The 19032-nt window shown below is 42.6% G+C and overlaps 3 protein-coding genes across 3 annotated transcripts; 2 read left to right on the plus strand and 1 right to left on the minus strand. All coding sequences in view use genetic code 11, as the record gives it.

Annotated features, from left to right (window-relative positions):
* Nucleotides 1–1056: 1056 nt before the first annotated feature.
* EGR_02950 (DDRGK domain-containing protein) lies at nucleotides 1057–2932 on the plus strand (the record flags this gene model as incomplete). The annotated part of the gene is made up of 5 exons (XM_024492199.1): nucleotides 1057–1141; nucleotides 1242–1624; nucleotides 2071–2292; nucleotides 2362–2549; nucleotides 2899–2932. The coding sequence occupies 5 exons, from the start codon at nucleotides 1057–1059 to the stop codon at nucleotides 2930–2932; spliced, it is 912 nt and encodes a 303-aa protein (XP_024353394.1).
* A 6520-nt stretch (nucleotides 2933–9452) lies between these two features.
* On the minus strand, nucleotides 9453–13987 carry EGR_02951 (Serine/threonine-protein kinase; the record flags this gene model as incomplete). Its single annotated transcript, XM_024492200.1, has 5 exons — nucleotides 9453–9633; nucleotides 11850–11991; nucleotides 13111–13295; nucleotides 13706–13863; nucleotides 13904–13987. The coding sequence occupies 5 exons, from the start codon at nucleotides 13985–13987 to the stop codon at nucleotides 9453–9455; spliced, it is 750 nt and encodes a 249-aa protein (XP_024353395.1).
* Nucleotides 13988–14847: 860 nt separating this feature from the next.
* Nucleotides 14848–18876, plus strand: EGR_02952 (Lysosomal Pro-X carboxypeptidase; the record flags this gene model as incomplete). Its single annotated transcript, XM_024492201.1, has 10 exons — nucleotides 14848–14854; nucleotides 15774–15826; nucleotides 15861–15998; nucleotides 16027–16128; nucleotides 16504–16685; nucleotides 16778–16938; nucleotides 17003–17208; nucleotides 17683–17748; nucleotides 18029–18216; nucleotides 18645–18876. 10 exons carry the CDS (start codon nucleotides 14848–14850, stop codon nucleotides 18874–18876), a joined length of 1335 nt encoding a protein of 444 aa, XP_024353396.1.
* Nucleotides 18877–19032: the final 156 nt, after the last annotated feature.

Here is a 19032-nt window from a genome sequence, read left to right on the forward strand (position 1 = left end):
CAAGAATACGGAGGAGCCAACACTCGTGTAGTCGTGTAATCTACATGGGCAGTACGGTGACAAGTAAGACTACATCTGCAGACTAAATGTGATAAAGAACATTCGTTTGTAACGCCGTTCTCTAGTAGTTTACTAAACTCCATGTTTGACTATTTAAGCAGTTAGGTTTACACTGTAATACGATAGTGGTTTATCCCTCGGTTCTGGTGAGGCGCCACTTTTGTACTTTGAATCAGCTCCCTTGTACCTCGCTGGGTGGGCTGGCCTTTTGGGCCATGCCAATAGCCCAGACACCTTCTCTGCGCTGAATATATATATTCTGCCCGAGTATTGTGTCTTCTTTCGTCTTAAGGGAGTCTTGGGACGTTACATCACAGACTGCTCCTCCGCCTAGTGGCATGGCCTCTGGGTCGTGCCAGTAGCCTCTCCGCTCTTCCACAATTCAAGAATGTATTTTCTGCCATACTATCGTAGTTAAGTGAGGCTCCCATTAGCATGAAAAAAACATTATACTCGGATGGGATCCATATATTTACTGTGCAGTAGGGTTAAGGACTATTGATATAGACGGGGGCAAGCCCACCCGACAAAGACACCATGGCAAGGCACCCAAGTGGTTTTCTAAAAAACCGATATTTTTACAAACACATAACGCATTATAAAACCATGACTTCTTGCAGCTTAAGGGAAAACGCGGGGCTCTAATCGTATCGCATACCGTCAGTCCCAGAGATAGCCAAGGTACTACTACTTCAAAAAAAACTTGGCAAAAAAGGTCTAACCAAACATTTTTTAACCATGTTAGACTAACATATTGATGTTTTTACTTTTGTCAACAATTTGGAGCCAATACCATCGCTTGCTTTGTCAGATAAATTCAAACATGGGTGTCTTTTATGTTTAAATTCCTTAAAAGTATAGCACTTTTATGCAAGTATATTCTAGTCCACTCCTAAATAATTGTGGATGGCAGTATAATTTATAACTTGATACCCTACTGACATAGGCTCCAATGATAATGTCGATGGTGAACACCGTGCAATACATTTGTGCACAATGGAGCTAGTTCTCCTTGTCCTGACGTGTATTTTGTGTATCGTAGCATTTTTTATCTTATTCCTTGAAGGTCGTGCATGGAAAAGTAGGTTTATCGGCTCTTGTTCTTGTTTTTTGACTTTACAATTGCATTCATGATGCTTTTACTTCAGAGTACTGCGTATTTGGTCACTCTTTTATCGTAGAATCCTCCCGGCGAGATGGAAGGCAGGGGTTGTCAAATAGACGTCGTCTTGGCAACTCAGCAGCCCGTCGATATCAACAACGGTCTGCCGTTTCCACCTCCCGATCACCTCAGCTCATGACGGAGTCCGATTTTGATTCCCTCAGTGAGGGCAGCGATGACGATGGCTCAACGAAAACAGATTCTGAGGCAAAACTGCCAGTGATGCTTCCTAAAAAGAAGGTAGGGGCTAAAAAAGCCCAAAAATTGGCTGAAAAGGAACGTCGAAAGGAGGAACGCGAGATGGAAGAGAGATATAGGGAAGCGATGCGGAAGAAAGAGGACGAAGAAATTAAGAAAAGAAAAGACACTGAAGCGAAAGAAGCTGCTGCCGAAGCAGCTCAAGTGCGTTCTTTGTTTTGAGCTATTTTAGTGTGTCCACATTTTTTGTTCGTTGTTAATATTATGCATGTTATGGTGGGTGTATGGGCCAACCACCCACTTTGGTCTTGCAGTCGAATGTTTAATGTAGCTTTATGAAGTTCCGTATGGAGCTATTTAGTGCTATCGGAAGTAACTTGTCTAAGCTTATCAGAAATCTGGACTTGTTCATATTCGTGGATCTGTAAACCGCGTGTGGTTTACTGCTTTGGGTGAATTCGTGTCTACTTAAATTCAATGATGTTTGTCTATACTACCAAACTGCCTTAAGGGTTTTAAAAAGTTGTCAAAGTGACTTTTTAGCGCGGAAGGCGGTATCCTTTACTCTAAAAAGCCAGTTTGGTCAGCGCTTAACGCTACACTTGTGGTTTCGTACGTATCGTTTCCGTTTGTTGCTGGATCTTTTGTAGGCAGCGGCAGAAGAGAAACTGAGGCTAGAGCGGGAGATGCGAGAGCAGGCCAAGTATGAACAGCTGAAGGCTACCTTCTCCATTGAGGGGGAGGGTGTCGGTATTCAGCCTTTGGACGAAGAAGCCGAAAGGCGACTTAACCATCAATTTGTCGAGGCAGTTAAGGAAGCGAAACTGATTTCCCTGGAGCGACTTTGCGTCATGTTTGATATGAAAACCGATGTGAGTTAGTACTCTGTGTAGCGATGTATTTGCACTCCTTCGTTACGTTAAATAGCTTCAATTTTGTAGGCCTGTGTGGAGAAGATCCAGTGGTTGATTTCAGAGGGTGCACTGAGCGGTGTTCTGGACGATCGTGGCAAGTTCCTGTGTATAGAACCCAAGGAATACGAGGCAATTGCCAAATTCATCGAACTACGTGGTCGCGTTACTATGAGGGAACTCGTCGAACATGGCAATAAGGTGGTCAAAGCCCGCGCGTAAACGCTCACCTACTTTGGTAAGGCTTCGATTTCTTCACCCCCTCCTATTATTCTGCAATGAAAAGTGAAGCTGTAACATTTACACAGATTTTTGATTTCTTAACCTTTGCCTGGGTGGCTGTCCTACATCGCCTCAAGCAGCTTCATCCATACATACATAAAATTGTTGTTCGGTACACTCAGCAACTCATTCGGTTCTTATTCTTCAAATGACCATAGACGATAAATTTTCACTCGAGGTCAGGTGGGTTACGCATGATCGGCACACTGATGGTGTACTTAATCCCGTTTCTTCATCTCTGCACCTATCCAGGGACATCTATTTTTTACGTTTATTAGATGAAAGGAACGTTGCCCGACTGATTCTTCAAGTGGAATGACCTGTCAACCTTTGCAAATGAAATTGGCTGGTACGCTTGAATCTTTGTTCATTATCGATCCCAAGGAAACGAAGATTCCCGACACCGCTCTACCTATACTTTTCACGAGAACAGTTCCCTAGGCCGAAGTATTTATTACAATCGTGGTATGTTCAACCCATAAAAGGAAATAATTAAACACCGAAAAACAGTGGGGTGCAAAGCATCAAACGAGTGCAAAATCATAACAATATGAGTGCAATATGGTGTGGGCACAGCCTGAAGGGGTTAACACGGGGATAGGGGAGGGGGGTTCTATTGAGACTTCTCGAACTCGCATAAGGCGGAAAGATGCCCTAGTATCGACTCCTGGACGGATGAGTTAGCGGACTGAGTTGCTGAAGCCGATGTTTGCGGGTGATTCCGATTTGCGAAAAGGCGTTGCAGAAGACTGGGTCGCTGAACCTGCTGAGTAGCGGTACTGTATTGGACGATCAGCCTTTGAAGGACGCTGGTTTGAAGAAATTTCTGACAAATAATGAAAGATATGTTAAAGCTGCTACTCCTCAGGTATGGACTGTGCATACTTATGCATGAATAGATAAGGCGGAAGACTGGAATAGCACCTGCTTTAGCGTGGGGTCCATTTCGAAAATCCTCCGCATAGCGCCCAAGGCAGCCTCTTGAACATCTAATGATGAGTCAGTGCATCCGGATTCTAAGAGACTGGATGAGAAGGGGTTCGAAAATGTTTTTGTGAAATAAGAGGGGCTAAAAATCGTGCACCTACCAACTGAGCATTCGAGTTTCGACGACTGAGCCAGTCTCCAGGGCGTTCACAACCTGACACTCGAAGAAACCTACGGCAGTGGTCAAAGACTTTGCACTTCCATCAGGATAGACTTTTACACCAAGTTATAATAAACAACAAATCCCTTAATAATGCACCATCAAATTCTTTAAAATGGCAAGCAAGGCCTCTAACAGGCGTTTCAAAGTTAGGATTAAATTGTTTTCTCGGATGTTTGCATCATTGTGGCAGTATCTGTTGATTGGCAATGTCCGAAATTCATGTTTGTGATGTATACGATAAGCCACTACCTAGACAAAGACAGTTCAAAATTTGTGTGCCATAGTGCTAAACGTTAGGGACGCAAATCAGAGTGTTTGTTCCAAGCCATGCATTCATGATTTCATATTGTATCAAGTTCTAACAAAAGCTATTTAAAAAGGAAAAAGAAGAGTGATGTGAGTTTGTTTAATGGTTAATTAAGTCCAGTTACCGTCGTGTTAGCAAATTGGTGAGTGGACATACCACAGGCTGCCACTCGAACCGCGGGGTTTTGGTCGACACTCAGGAGATTTTCGAGAGTGCTGATTAGCGTAGAATCGGGTTTGGGGGCTCCCCACTGGGAGACGAATGCGAGAAGGGTGAGGGCGTAGTAGCGAACAGCGGCGTTCGAGCTGCCCAAGTAATCATGCCCCTGCAGTATCGTGAAAGAACAAGTGGCAAATGCGGAGAGAGCGGGGAAGTTTGATGCTGACAAGGTTCGTGCACTCTCGGAAATAGCGAACATTGAAATGAGAGCTGAGAGGGACCACAGAATCCCTGGTAAGGGTTGCCCTTGTGCTAGCATTTGTTTTAAAGCAGAGTTGGATTTCTCACCTGAAGGAGGATTACGGTGTGTTTGTAAAGAGTGAGTAGTATTCGATAACCGTTAATCAGTAATACTGATTATTTGATGAAAAGTGAAAGGAAAATGTGGTGTCATATAGTAAGCGCGTGGAGCTAGGCACAAGTATCAAATATTGATAAACTAGATGCAGTTAGATCCAAGTGTAAATGAGCTAAATTTTAGGTGGGTACAAGCTGGAAACCATCATTGACCAAAACCACATAAGGTGTGAATTGACGGGTAGTTTATGTTAAGGGTTATAGCGGGTAACTCACTGTCTTCGACGGAAACAATTGCGAAAACGAGCTGTTTTAGCAGAACCTGCGCCTGGTCTCTGGATTCAGTGAGTGTGGGGCTGGCTGTGGCGCCAGAAGAGCCGTGTGATTCGATCACATTGAGAAAGAGGTGAGTGAGAAATTTGCAGACTGATTCGAATAATGTTCTGTCGGAGGAGCGTAGGCTACCGATCACAAGTACCACGAAACCCTTCATTGAAATAATTGCAGACAGATAAGAGTAGTCATGAGTATTTCACTTCAAGACTATCTAAATGGTGATATCGAACGGCAAACTATTTCTATTTGGATTGCTAGGTGAAGCAGTTGAAAAGCACGTATTCTTATGGGAACTGATTCATGAATTCACAAACATCACGGTAGTAATCAAATAGAACCAAAAAAATTTGGTGAGGTAGAGTTGAAGAGAGACGATCAAAGCAGGTAAGGAGTCAACTAAGTAACGAACCGGATTGATATTGCCCTCAGGAGTTTTGATGGCCGCCACAATGGATTCAATGAAAGGCTCAATCTGTTGAGATTGGCCAGAGAGGTAGCCGCCTGCGCACCAACGACGCTCTGCGGGACCGCCCCAGAGACCGACGACGAAGGGATGCTGAGCACCGGTAGCTGTGTTGAGTGCAAGACCCCACGATGCTACCTCGAAGAAGCACCGTCCTGCATCCCTCTCCTGATCTGGCATGGCCAATGAGGTCGTATCTGAGGTCTTGGCCAGAAAGATGGCCAGCCGGCCCAGAGCAGTTAGAGTGCCACCGGTGGCGAATGCGCTTTCAAAAAAACCAACGAATAAAGGTCAAAACACCCAATTTTATTGAACAGCAAATTTGGGAGAAAATATCTGCGACATTTCATTTAACTCTTCCTAGAAGATGGATCATTAATACTCCAGAGGTGTCTCTTTCGATTTGCCATCTTTTGGGCTGATTTCCGAGAAATTGGAGACAAAAAATAATGCCATACATGAACATGAGTTCCGTTATCGTACTAGTGCAGCATTGACAGCACGAACCTCAAAAGAAGGTGCACAAACAGTACATCTACAAACGTTTGAGGCATTCCATTTTGATGGGGAATGCTAATTCTGGAAAGGAGTCAAGACCAATGCGTGTAACGATGGCCCACTGTATGTAGGAAAATTGAAGTCAATTACTCTTCGAGAAAAGTAGCACTTAAGCCAGATTTAGGAGTTCCTATTTATTCAAAGCCGCAGGTAGCCAAATTTGTGCATCGCTCCTGCTGATTCAACTACAAAATGATCTTTAATGACAAACAATCAAAAAGTCTTTAATATCTTACGGCAAAATGGCCGGCAGATATTCCGCCGTATTTTTGGCGTTTAGCGGAAATTCAAGAATGTTCACTGCTGATTGCGAAATGTTGACAAAGCTGCTGCTGTCACTGGTAATGAAATTGAAAAGGAAGATAGTTATGAAACGGCAACAAGAGAGAGAGCAGTATAACAGCAAAAAGCACCAACGAACTTGTGATGCGTTCCGGGGAGGGAAAGGAGGAAATTTAAGCAGACCAGAACATCACTTGTTTCATCGCGCAGTGAATGCAGCAGAAGACGTGGTTCCTACGATTCCATAAATCGCATTCACATGAGAAGACCCCATAAAAGGAAGTGACATCAATACCACCAGCCCAAACAAGTGACTAAGGTAGGGATGTTAAAACGGTAAAAATAAATTTTGGATGCAAACATAAGTGATACATAACCCTTCCCCGTGCTAAAAAAGTGGAGATAAATGTAAGCAGCATTATGCAAGTTTTCCAGTAGCCATGGGGAGGAAGACGCACCTTTTGGACGATTTTAAGAGCGAGTTGGAGGACGTGAAGGAGGCCAGTAGGAGAGAGGATGCGCCAGTCCAGAAGAGCGGTACGGTATCCGCGTTGTTGGTGGCGAGCAGACACATCGAGCACCTGTCCGATAGTCGGCCACAGCCGCGACCACACCTGACCCTCCAGCAAACGCTTCAACAGTGACGTCCACATGTGCTTGTGTGTGCAAGGCAGTGAAGACGGTGTCTCGGGCGCGTTCAAAACATTACTGTGACAGAACCTCGCATTTTCCATATTAATTCCCAAATTGAGGTTTAAGACTCAGATTGCCAAAAAGTTATGGACTTTTTGCCTTTCGACGGGTCCCTGCGAAAAAAGCTCTAAAATTGCGCTCTACTCGTTGCGCGATCCGTTTTCTCAATGGTGTCTAACCATTAAGAATACGACGTTTGATATCAGGTGCCAATGGAGAACTTTTAGTTAATAAGTAATTTTTAGGATAATTCATTCTCCCCAGCGCCCTTATTTCATTTTAGATTGATTCCATAATGACATGTTATGTTACGTCCTTCCTTCCTTTCAGCGCTGGTGTAATTAATCACTTAAATGGTCAAAAATTGAGGAATAAGTCGTGTTCAACATGTCTGATAGGTTTGCGTACAATTAAGTCAAAAAGCTCAAAAATAATCTCCTCTTGGTTGTCCTCTTTATTCTCAAAGACAAGCATGATAAAGAAAAATTAAGGTGTAAGATGAGAATAATGTAAATTCTCCATAGACAAACACAGCAGCTGTAGGAAGGCACTTTTTCATTTTTTCAGGTTAAACAGTAACGATGCACATCGAGCACAAGAGTGAAACAAGGTTGCAAGAAACCCGTATCTTTTAGCAGCACTTGAGAGATAGCCAAGGCTTTTGGGATATATTTCCTCTTGAAGTTGAAAGTTCAATGTGATTCAAAAATAGTTAATACGTTTTGACCAATGGATAAAGTCGAGCTAGATTCTTTTACCCTACCGTTTAGTTCAAAAGCGAATTACAACTATGGTTACTGAGTAGAGGCTATGGACTTATAGAAATACATTAAGCAGTAGTTGTTTAACCACGATTCATAAATCTTAGTGAAGCAGCTAGTTCTTTACATCCGGACACAGGAGGACGTTTAGCCAAAGTGAAGAGCTATTTCAACAAAGAGCCGGTGTTGAGAGACAAAGAATGGGAGGCGACTCACCGGATGCGCAGAACAGCAGTGCACGAGATGGAAGAGGCCGTCTAGCCATCCCTTATCTTGAGGCCAGGGGGTCTGGGGGAGACCGAAGAGGACTGCCGCTGCTTCCTCCTCCTCAGCTAGCGAGGTGCGGCCGACTGCGGTGGCGAGAGTGGCAACGGAGGAGTAGGAGGTGGAAGTGGAGGAGGGGGGTCGAGCAGCAGCCAGCAGACGCTCGCGCGCATCTCGACTCTGCACCAACGGACTGCTCAACACCAGCAACAGCACCCGCGCCAGGTCACGCGCTTCTACCACCGGAATCAGCGGCTGATGATGCATCATCTCTCCCAGTAACAGAGCCATTGCCGCCTAAACTCACATCAGCGTGCAATACATAAATCACGAAATTTCTAAAAAAATGTTGTCATACCGCATGATTCGGTAACTGTGAATGTGTGAAGAGAGAAGAAAGTTTTTTCGCTTTCACCGAGATTCTGAAATGTGAAAACAGATACTTGAAATGAATGGGTAGCACGTGTACTAAACCGTAATTGTCTGTACACGGAATAAATTATTCGAACAGCTGCTCTTTTGAACAACAGTATCTCTAAATCCAAACACAAATATGGATTCGCCTTTAACTTACGCGTTGGGTACTGAACGCAGCAGCATTATTGCGCAGCTAAGTGAGAGAATGGCAATTTCAATAAGACGGACTGTCTTCGGTTCAGTCTCCTGCAACTGCAACAATGGATGTGTGTTGTCACAACGAGCGATCACGCATAAATCATTAAAAAGCCGAGAATTTTAATCCACTAAACTATGTCTATGTCTTGCAGTTCAAGGATCATTATCACTGATGAAAATTCAAGTAACTTTGAGCAAATAACATGTTTCACTTATGATACAAAGGCGATTCAATGAGTTTAGTAAGTGCATTCGGTTCGGCAGTAATGCCTACATTATCTACAATATTATGCAACCGAATCAAGTTGAACACTGCATATGAAAAAGGATTAGTGTCAGTTACAATACCATAGCAACCTATACATACCAAAAATTCCAGGATTCCCATTAAATTGTCAATGTAACCTGAATCATCCGAAGTCAAAAGTATGGCCAATGAAGGAGCATTCTGCATACATTCATAGAGGATCTACACAAATACAAAGAGCTCATTAGAACACGTTTCGTTATCCTGCCGCAACAGTTCTCTTTAACAATACTTTGCGAACGTATTCCTTTCCCAAAAAGGTATTGAATACACAAGTAGAAGTATTTTGCAATCTTCCAATTCATCTAATTCTGTTAAATGTCTGATGAAAATGGAGCTTACACTTGCGGCCAGAGTGCATACGTTAGTTTCGCGGATGGCACAAACGAGGGTCTGAAGGTATTCCTTCATGTGCCGATCACAGAGGCGCGAGCCTATGTAGGAGGCCATCTAAAAGCAGCACAATAACCGCGTCAAGCATCAGGGAAGTAGTGAAAAAGTGTACAGCAAACGGGTATTAAAACGTGGGTGAGACTTCGTATGAGTAAACCAACTAACCGTACTTTTACACCCGCAATTTCCCATATTCAGTAAGCACAAGGAGTTGTAAAATTTGTCCCAAGATTCATTAAGAACAAAGCAATAAGCAAATAAGGAATAATAGTGGAAATCTTCAGATATATAATAGAAGGTAGCATTAAAGTGTTAGGTTTCCTCATATTAAAAGTCACTGCAAAAAACTTGAGCAAAAACAATTCGTTCCATTGTCTGTTTGCATAAAACACACGAAGGCTTTGAAATCAGTATATTCACATATATTGGCCCTGTGCTCATTGTAACTCATAGTCTAGTAGATGTTACGATGGACGCACTTGTTGTGGGAGTGCAGGGAACACCTGATGCGCTGTCGAATCCAGTTCGTATCTCAAGGGGTCTGTCAAAAGAGCTAGAATGATGATGACCTTCTCGCGGATGCCATCTGCGTGCTCCCGAGTCCTCTGCAGAAGAGCGGGATACGTGCTGAGTGCCAGGCCAGGACATGTGGCTGAAAATGCAGTTTAAGCGCAAAAACTTAACCTCCTGCCGCAGCCATGGCATCACTTCGTACATCACCAAAATGACTGCTGCAATAGCTGTCGTAAATGGATTGAATTTATAAGCATTGATCAAATAGCACTTCACTATGAAGACAATGTTATTTTACGCTAAGAGGATTGAAGTCGAAACCTCCATTCACTATAAAGTGTCTCAAATCGGATGTGGCAGTGAGAGAAAGCTTGCTTTTAGATGTGCATATATCATCTTGAATACCTCACAATATATACAGCATTCACCCACAACATTGCACACATAAAGCCCACGAGGCTAGCGTGGACAAATAAGGTGATCTGAATTAGAAGTAAACTAAACGAAAATACGCGCCTTTTGAAATCCTGCCTATTGAAGGGAATTGCAAGAGAACATCTATGGATGAAGTGCAGTCAGAGATGGCCGCAGAGAGGAACTGAGAGATAACGGCGTTGGGCCATTTTCGAAGGCACTCAAGAAAGTAGCGAAGACACTCGAAAAAGTAAATATGAGTGATAAAAGTAAAAGAAAAGAGAATAAAGTTGGACACAAAAATCGGTGGTTATTATGTAATTGGCGGAGTGAAAGTAGAGGAAAATTCGCGCATTGGAAACGTCCTCCGACATAGTAGAAAAAAAGGTAATATTTTGTTCTTTGCTAGAATAAATTTCTAGGAGTTGAGGTTTACGCAATTGAGTAATTCATGAAGTTCCAGCAATCCTAAAGAGGTACAGTAAGATGGATTTATACTATGCGAAATTTTTCATGCTACTCAAACACACAAAGAAGCCTCTGGATAAGGAGAGCGCACACTAAGAAGTGATGGTAACATCGTTCGCTCACCAGAATGGTCTGCTCGCCGCGAATAAAATCGGTGTCGCGGGTGAGGCAAAGGAGGGAGGGCACCAACTGCAGTAACTTCAGACCCACACCTACGTAGGTGGCTTGTCTAAACAGGAGTCAAACAAAGGCGCTAGAAAATGACAGCCAATTTGATGTGTCGGACGCATTCGGTGCCAGTGCTCTATTCCTTTGACAAAATAGTAATTAACACATTTTAAGGATTTTTTCTGGATTGATCGCATGCGCTAAGTGGACAACTAATATATAAAGTACGAGATTCAGTGTTTTTAACAGACTTTAACTAGATTTGAGACTCAAAAAAGAACCACCCAAATGTATCAAAAGAATATCGAAGTTATGCTAAAAATAAATTAATCTACCCCCAACCAGAAAATTCTTCAGAGTAAAGGAACACAAAATCCACCGAAAAATTCTTACTAATTTATAGTAATTAACGGACTCACGCAGACGGCGGCGGATCCGGAGTGTGTGCTACCTCACTCACAAAGTAGGCATTTACAGTGAAAATGATTCGAAGCAGGGGGTTCTGAGACCAGGATTGCTAAATTGGGCAAAATTGGAATTCAGCAATAAAGGGTCAAATAACGGTGGTGACGACAGACTGAGAGGGAGGTCAGTGCTACAACTCACGGAAAGGAAGGATTTCTTTTTCAGCAGTTCAGCTAGAAGCTGAATAAAGAAAGTAGGAATGTTGGTGCGTTCGAAGAAGTCGGTGAGAATAAGAACGTTGCTAAAACGTAAGAGGGGCGCAATTCAGAAAAAAAAGAGGGCATAAAAAAATAAAAGGATATTAGTGATGAAACTAATAAAACGCCCATGCTTGGGAGGGTACGACTTTTGATGGATTGGCAATGGTTATGCAAACATGAGGCAGCGGACTAATTCCCAGCACCGTCACTGTCACCAGGTTACGCCTATGAGGGGGTAAGCTATCCCACTAAGGTTGTCACCTATTCATTTTCCGAATTTACCAATACCCGCTAGTTAACCACAACTACCCAGCCTCTAATCTGTTGGGCTAAGCCTCCATTCAAGTTATCAGGCAAATTTACCTCATACATTTTACAACGAAATAATAAATCAAAAATTTCGATACAAAAAATAGCTGTAACTTTTCCCTATACAGGTATACCATCAAATCGTTAGGGAAGGTTTTAGTGGACAAGAGAAAATAAACAAAATCATTTAACCATCCTAAATTTAAAACAAACAATTATTCCTTCCCAACGTGGCTATCCAAATCGCTTCAGTTGGGTGAGTCCATAACAGCTGAGTAAGAGATGAGACTCACCACTCGACTGTGATGACATTAGAGACGATTGCAATGATAGCCTCTAGATGTTGAGCGGCCTGAGTGGGAGTGGGGGTAGAGAGAGAGGGGGGCAGTTCACCACCGAGAAGGTGGGCCCACCACGTGGCTTTGCCGAGGCTGGCGCAGAGACTGGTTACAAAGCGGGTGTCGCACATCAGTACGAGATCCCACACCACTCCTGTCCGTGCCACCAGAGCCTCAGGGCTGACCAGTCGGCCTGCCAATGCCTGGGCGTCGGCCACGCTCGCTGGTCGTCCGCCCTCACGCACACGCCCCAGAGTCTCCCAAAGCTCCAAATCCCGCCGACTCAGGCACCCCAACCACGACACCAGTGCATCCGACGCTTCCACCGTCGGTCCTCGTGTCGACAGCGATGGCGACGACGGCGGTAGCTAAAGAGGAGTTCTTACCATTAGTGTTTTTTATACTCTATCTATTCGTTAATTGCTGTGTTTACAAATGCCACACAGTTCGTTTAATAATAAAACCGTAGCCTCAGGAAAAGTAAAAAAGCACATGTTTTTAAAACCAGCCGTTATGACATTGTGTATAAAGAAATGCAAGTCCACTCACAGCAACCCTGTTTTTAGTCGCAGTTAGAGTGGCCTGACGACTGATTAAAGGTTTTGATGTAGCGGAGGGAGCAATCTCTGGGCGCGCCGCAGCAGAATCCCTCGAGAGAGTGCGAAGTATTCGACTACTCATGGGTCGCGCCTTCATTTGGGTCTGCCTCTCTTTTTCAAGCGATTGACTGGCTGTCAGGGGCTGCGTAAATGGACTTTTCAACTGTTTGGTGATTGGAGAAACTGAAGGAAACAAAATTAAGGCCATAAACGATATTTCACCGAATGCGAAACATGTGAAGTTCAAGTAATATTGATGGAGTTTAAGAGATATTACAGAGCATGAATGATGACGAATTCGGTCTATCAATTTGCTGATTTTATGATTGTTGTAATCCTGATCTCACGAATATGAATAACAACAGCAGAGATAAAAACCTAGAAGAATTCCTATACCATCAACAAGATCCGCGACAAATGGATGTGAGAGAAGATCAGGCCATTGAAGTCGCCGCTTGGAATCCTTTTCCAACAAACCAGCTAGGAAACTCTTGAACATAGGAGACATCTTATCAGTCCACTTGACCTTGTTAGTGGTAATCATCTTGACAAGTTGAATAATGCTATTGGTGTAAAATGGAGGAGTACCGACAGCCAGCTCATAGAGGATGCAGCCGAGAGCCCAAAGGTCGGCGGTGTGATCGTAGGGCCGTTCCTCGACAATCTCTGGGGCCATATATAGCGGCGTGCCCTTGATCGAGGTGAGCACGAGGGTGTTGAAGCTCATCGCTCGGGCAAAACCAAAGTCACATAATTTCACCACTCCCCCATGCCCGAGAAGGATGTTCTGTGGCTTCATATCCCTGTGGAGAATACGATTCGCATGGAGGTAGTATAAGGCCGACACCAATTGTGCAGCTATTGATTGAATCTATAAAGCGCCTCTGTAAAAGATAGAAAGCGTGAACTAACCACATTCTCAGGGAGGCATCTGTCATCCTCGAGAATTTGAAAAAGGTCTCCCTCGGCATACTCCGTAACGGCGACCATTTCTTTTGGCGTCTCGAAGGCATCGACGATGGCAATTATATTGGGATGGTTCAAAGACTTCATAATTTCAATCTCCTTTTTCAAGTTTTGAAAGGCCCTATCACTTTTGTCCGATTTGGATATGAACTTAAGGGCTACAGTCTAAAAAAATTAAAATGCACAGAAATAAGTGGATTCCTACCCGTCCAGTATAGCGTTTACGACCTCGGTGAACGCGTCCAAATGAACCCTCACCTATGCATTCAAGAACGTGATATCGGTCCATGGATAGCAAATGGTCCGTTACAGCGATCCTTCACAAATCCTAATCAATGGCAAATAAAGAAGTAATGCCTAAATCAAAGTCAAAAATAAAAACAAATTAAAGAATAACCGCGGATATTTCAGAAGGCAGTTCAATTTAAAAAACGACGAAGCTCGGGTTTGTAGTTCACAAAAAATAGTTGCACAACATTAAAGCAGGAATCCAGGAAAAAAACAAAACAGGGCAGCCAAAATGCCCCAAAATGAAGGTGCAAAGCTACTTTCAAATGACCATGAATATAACTAGTAAAAAACGGAAAAACAGGCAGGCTTGCACAAAAGCTAAAGAAGGCAGATAAGAGGATAGGTAAAAAATCACCACACAAACAACTCAGTCAATTGCAAAGGCAAGAAAAACTTCGAAAGTGCTCAACTACCCGTTATCATACAAAGTCCAGCCCCAATTTGGCAGGTATCGCCACCTAAATATCTCGAAAGAACCAGCACATTGTTGGGTGGTAATAACAAAAAGTTAAGCGGGTAAAATTTGGAAAAGAACCAGAAGAAAGTTGAGTGAGAAAGTTATGATTAAAAAGAACTACTGATAAAATGGTTAAGGAGCTGAAAGGTGGGATATGAGTCAGTGCATCAATTAGATTTCCTGCACATTGCACAGATTCATAAACCAGAAAATCTATTACCATAAGACAAACACGCGGACAGAGCCTACATCTTAGTTAGGGTGGCGTCATTGAAAGTATGAGAAAGCAAGCTTTGGTCATTTGTAAAAACTCTATGATGCTACAGCATAGGATGTCTTCCCTAACCAGGCTCACCAATCCACAAAACAAAACATTAGGCAGGGGAGAGAAGCAGTAAAAAATGGCAGGTAAGCGTTCTAGATAAAATTATTTCTCAGCCAAATTATAGAGGAGTTTTGGTGTTCAGTACAGCCCTTCCTAATTAGACACCAAAACCACTTTATTGTCAATAAAAAGTAACGCCTTTTGTTTGTTAAACTCTGCATTACCATTGTAGTGCAATAACCTTATATTTGGGTTGAGTACAAGCACGCAAACTTCTGATTTCAAGGTTTATGTTTACGTTCCTCAGCTCAACATTATGTTTCTTTTTGAAAATATTTTTTGTCGAGTTTGCATGGCTGTAATGGGACAAAAGTTTAACCCTCAATTTTGGTAAAGAGCTGGTTTTGGCTTGGCCATTGTATCACTACTGGTGAGCTGGCCTTCGGGCCATGCAGTCGTCCAGATACCTTCTGCGTGTCGGATGTGTGCATTCTGCTTGAGCGTTATTTTTCGCCCTTGGAGAAGTCTTAGAACTTTACATAGCTATATTAAAGCCTTTGGGAACTTTGCTAATGGTAAGATAAGTGAACTAACCATATATAGTTACAATAGACGTGTGTCTGTTAAAGAGATACCGCATGCTTTAAAATGTAACATTCTTAATTTATGTACAGGGACAACAATTTTTTACTTAGGTTTGGGTTATTTTAGTGCTGACATGGAAAATTTTACGTCTGCACTAGTATGATTCATTGATACCTTAAAAAACATCGTATTTGAATTCAGTAAAAACTATTGTTGTCGGTAAGCACCACCTTTATGTAGGTTGTGCAAAACAATTGATATCTTTCTTTAAAGGACTTCGTTTGTTTGGTTCAATCACTTATTTACGCTTTGTATGAGGCCCAATTATGTTTTCGTGTCGTATTTTGTGGTGCTTTCTACTAATCTTTTTGAACATTTATGCATCTGTGGGTATTTTATCCCACAGAATATTTTTAGAGAAAAGCGCACGCTCTTTATACCCGTATGAGAGGAGGAACTTTACTGAATTCGTACAAGATTTGCAGCTAATCATATTCATTTAAGGTCGACCATTTTTCGTTTGCACCTTCTCAAGAATTTAATCTAACATATTTGATATCAACGGAAGAATGGAAACCTGGTGGGCCAATATTGTTTTATACTGGGAATGAGGGCTTAATTGATCACTTTGCACAAAACACGGTGGGTCATTTATTCTTATTCATTTCAGGGATTCATGTTTGAACTGGCCAAAATATTGTCCGGCGCTGTTATTTTTGCTGAACACCGCTATTACGGCACATCTTTGCCATTTGGTAGCCGCTCTTTTTTGGTAAGATTTGCTTTGTAGTATATTGTTCATTTGGTTGCATTTTAGTCTCGATGCTTTTTTTATAATATCAAACCTGTTTTAGATTTTGGACCTTTTAAATTAGAGGTTTATACCGTGGATGCATGTTTTGTTGTCTGTGTACTCACCACTCTTCCGTTACTACGTCTTTCCATTTCTTAACTTCATCTTCCAAATTAGTGTGTTTTTCCTACTTTTCTTTGATAATTCTAGTCGATTTTAGGAGTTACGAGTAAGCGCTCGTTTATTTGTATCATGTGCTTGATCACAAATTCTTTATTACATCAATCCTGAGTGTTCCATTTCAGCGGTCCGCCTTTTGGGCTACGCATTTGTCTTTGACCCTTTTTTTATTAGGACCGCAATCATTTCGGTTTCTTGACTGCGGAGCAGGCACTGGCAGATTACGCCAAATTCATATCGGATTTCAAATGTGCAAATCGCCAATTCAGCAACTCACCCGTTATTTCATTTGGTGGGTCGTATGGGGGCATGTTGACAGCGTGGTTTCGGCAGGCTTATCCCAATATCGTTGCGGGGTACGTCTTTTCGCCACTCAAACTGCCTACACATCGTCTTTCCTGATGGTTGGTTTGCGAAAATTTACTGATGCTGTTTTATTCTATTGAAGAGGTCTGGCATCATCTGCACCCATATGGCTTTTTCCGGGGATGGCCGATTGTCGTGGCTTTTATCAAGTCACTACAAGGGCCTACAGACAGGCTGGGGGTGATACTTGTATCTCGACTATTCGCGAGGTTTGGTCACTCATGGATGATATTGCTGCGGAACGTAAGGCACAGTTTAACCATTCAGCTGTGATTGTCCTTATTCGGTTGGATTTCTCTACTAGCAGGTGGTTTGGCTAGTCTATCGGGTCTTTTTAAAACGTGCAGGCCTTTTCCGAACGGAGACTTCATTTACGAGTTTACAAAAGACTATTTGATTACTCTGGCAATGGCTAACTATCCCTACAGTGCTTCTTTTCTTGGTAACCTTCCCGCGTGGCCTGTGAAGGTATGCAGTTTTCGAATTTCCTACGTAGAATACATTCGATCCAGTGTTCATCCGAAATCACACCAACTAAACAGTACTTTTGAAGGGCTGAATGCCAATCTTCTTTAGCCAAAACTGTGCAACAGTAATGGTAGTTTTCCCGTACAGTAATGGTATGAAATCACACAGTGCACTCATGATGGCTCAAATGAACTTTCATGTTTATAAACTGTTTATTATTTCGTATGAGCAACAAAATCCAGCGCGACATTATCAGCGTGAAATTAGAGCCTCTAATAAACTACACATTTTTTTATTGTACTACAGGGAAGGATTTGATGTTACGAATCAGGTAAAATATTTGAGCATATCGAAACCAAGTTGCATTAGCGTGCGTTCATTATATTAATCATTACGAGTCTATAAATTTTCAATTAGGAATTTTGTAAGGCCATGGTGGACTGTCGGACCAGGGGGAAGATGGTACCACAGGTGGAGAAGTTTGCATGTGCCTTCTTTTCTATTTATAATTATCGGCAGGAAGAAAATTGCCTATCGTTTGATGGTAACTCCACAAACCTTGATGCCAAGGGCTGGGAACTGCAGGTACTTCAATTTTACATTGACAGCTCTTATCAGGGTTCCCGCGGTATGCAAGAAGTCTAGAAATTAATTTATTTAGGCCTCAAAATCACGATTTAAAGCCTGTTTTCAATTCTTCTCAAAAAGACACTACAACACTCTCTACTTTTTAACAAATTAACAAATCCAAATGCAAAATACCTACGAATTCAACTTGTGCTCATTTTCCATCGTTGCAACCACATAATTATCCCCAAGAGGTCACAAATTGGACATCAACTAGCGTTTTTTTGTCACTCTGTAGACATGTATGGAAATGACAAATCCAATATGCTCTGACGGCAAATCCGACATGTTCAAGCCATCTACGTGGGATCCAATTGAATTTTCCAATGCCTGCCAAAGGAAATTTGGTGTGAGACCACGTATGGGTTGGGCTGGTGTCCAGTGGTGGGCCAAGAATCTCTATACTGTCACCAGGCTAATCTTTAGGTTTGTTGCTTCTCACATCTCAAACTCATGTTAGAACTGTTTACCTGGACTTGTTTCTATATTCACTAGCACAGTCCTTAAAATTGACATCTCCATGCAGGAGAATGTGTTAATTCTGAAATTTGAGGAAATGGTTCACAAATTGTATTTGAAGTCATATCCCTCATTGGTATCAAGATTTTCATTCCCAAGTGTTAGGAGAAAGAGTAAAGTCCTTCAAGCGAATAAGACAACCCTTCTGTTCGCTCGTTGATTTTCCAATGAAGTGACGCACATCGTCAAAGCCGTTCCAGTAAAACCGTAAAGTGCGGAAGATTGGTGAAAAGTGCCCCTCTCCCACATACACACCAATTGTGCTCTTTTTGATGCTCTCATTTAAAGCGAGATGCTATTTTTACCACCATCCCATTCACGCCTCCATGTTGCAGCAACGGAGACCTCGACCCTTGGTCGGCGTTCGGGGTGTTGGAGAAAGAGTTAGTGCCGGGTGCAACGGTGGTACGCATCGCCTCGGGTGCGCACCACCTCGACCTGCGTGGAAGCCACCCTAACGACACTGCGGAAGTGCGAGCTGCCCGCAGCCTCATCACCAACCACATCAACTCCTGGATCAATGCGTGGCACCGCGAGGCGCATCCTCTGTACTGCCTCGATTTCTAATCTCTCCTCTTCATCTTAAAATTCCATTGTGTTGACTTCAGTTCAGTTTATCATCTTTGAAGTTTCGAATTACATTTATGAGTACTATGAAAAGACCTCTTTTGCTGCATCTACTGAGCTTAATAAAGAACTACCTGATGCGAATACATTTACAAT

This window comes from Echinococcus granulosus (assembly GCF_000524195.1).
Source record: "Echinococcus granulosus chromosome Unknown EG_S00014, whole genome shotgun sequence".
Lineage (NCBI taxonomy): Eukaryota > Metazoa > Platyhelminthes > Cestoda > Cyclophyllidea > Taeniidae > Echinococcus > Echinococcus granulosus.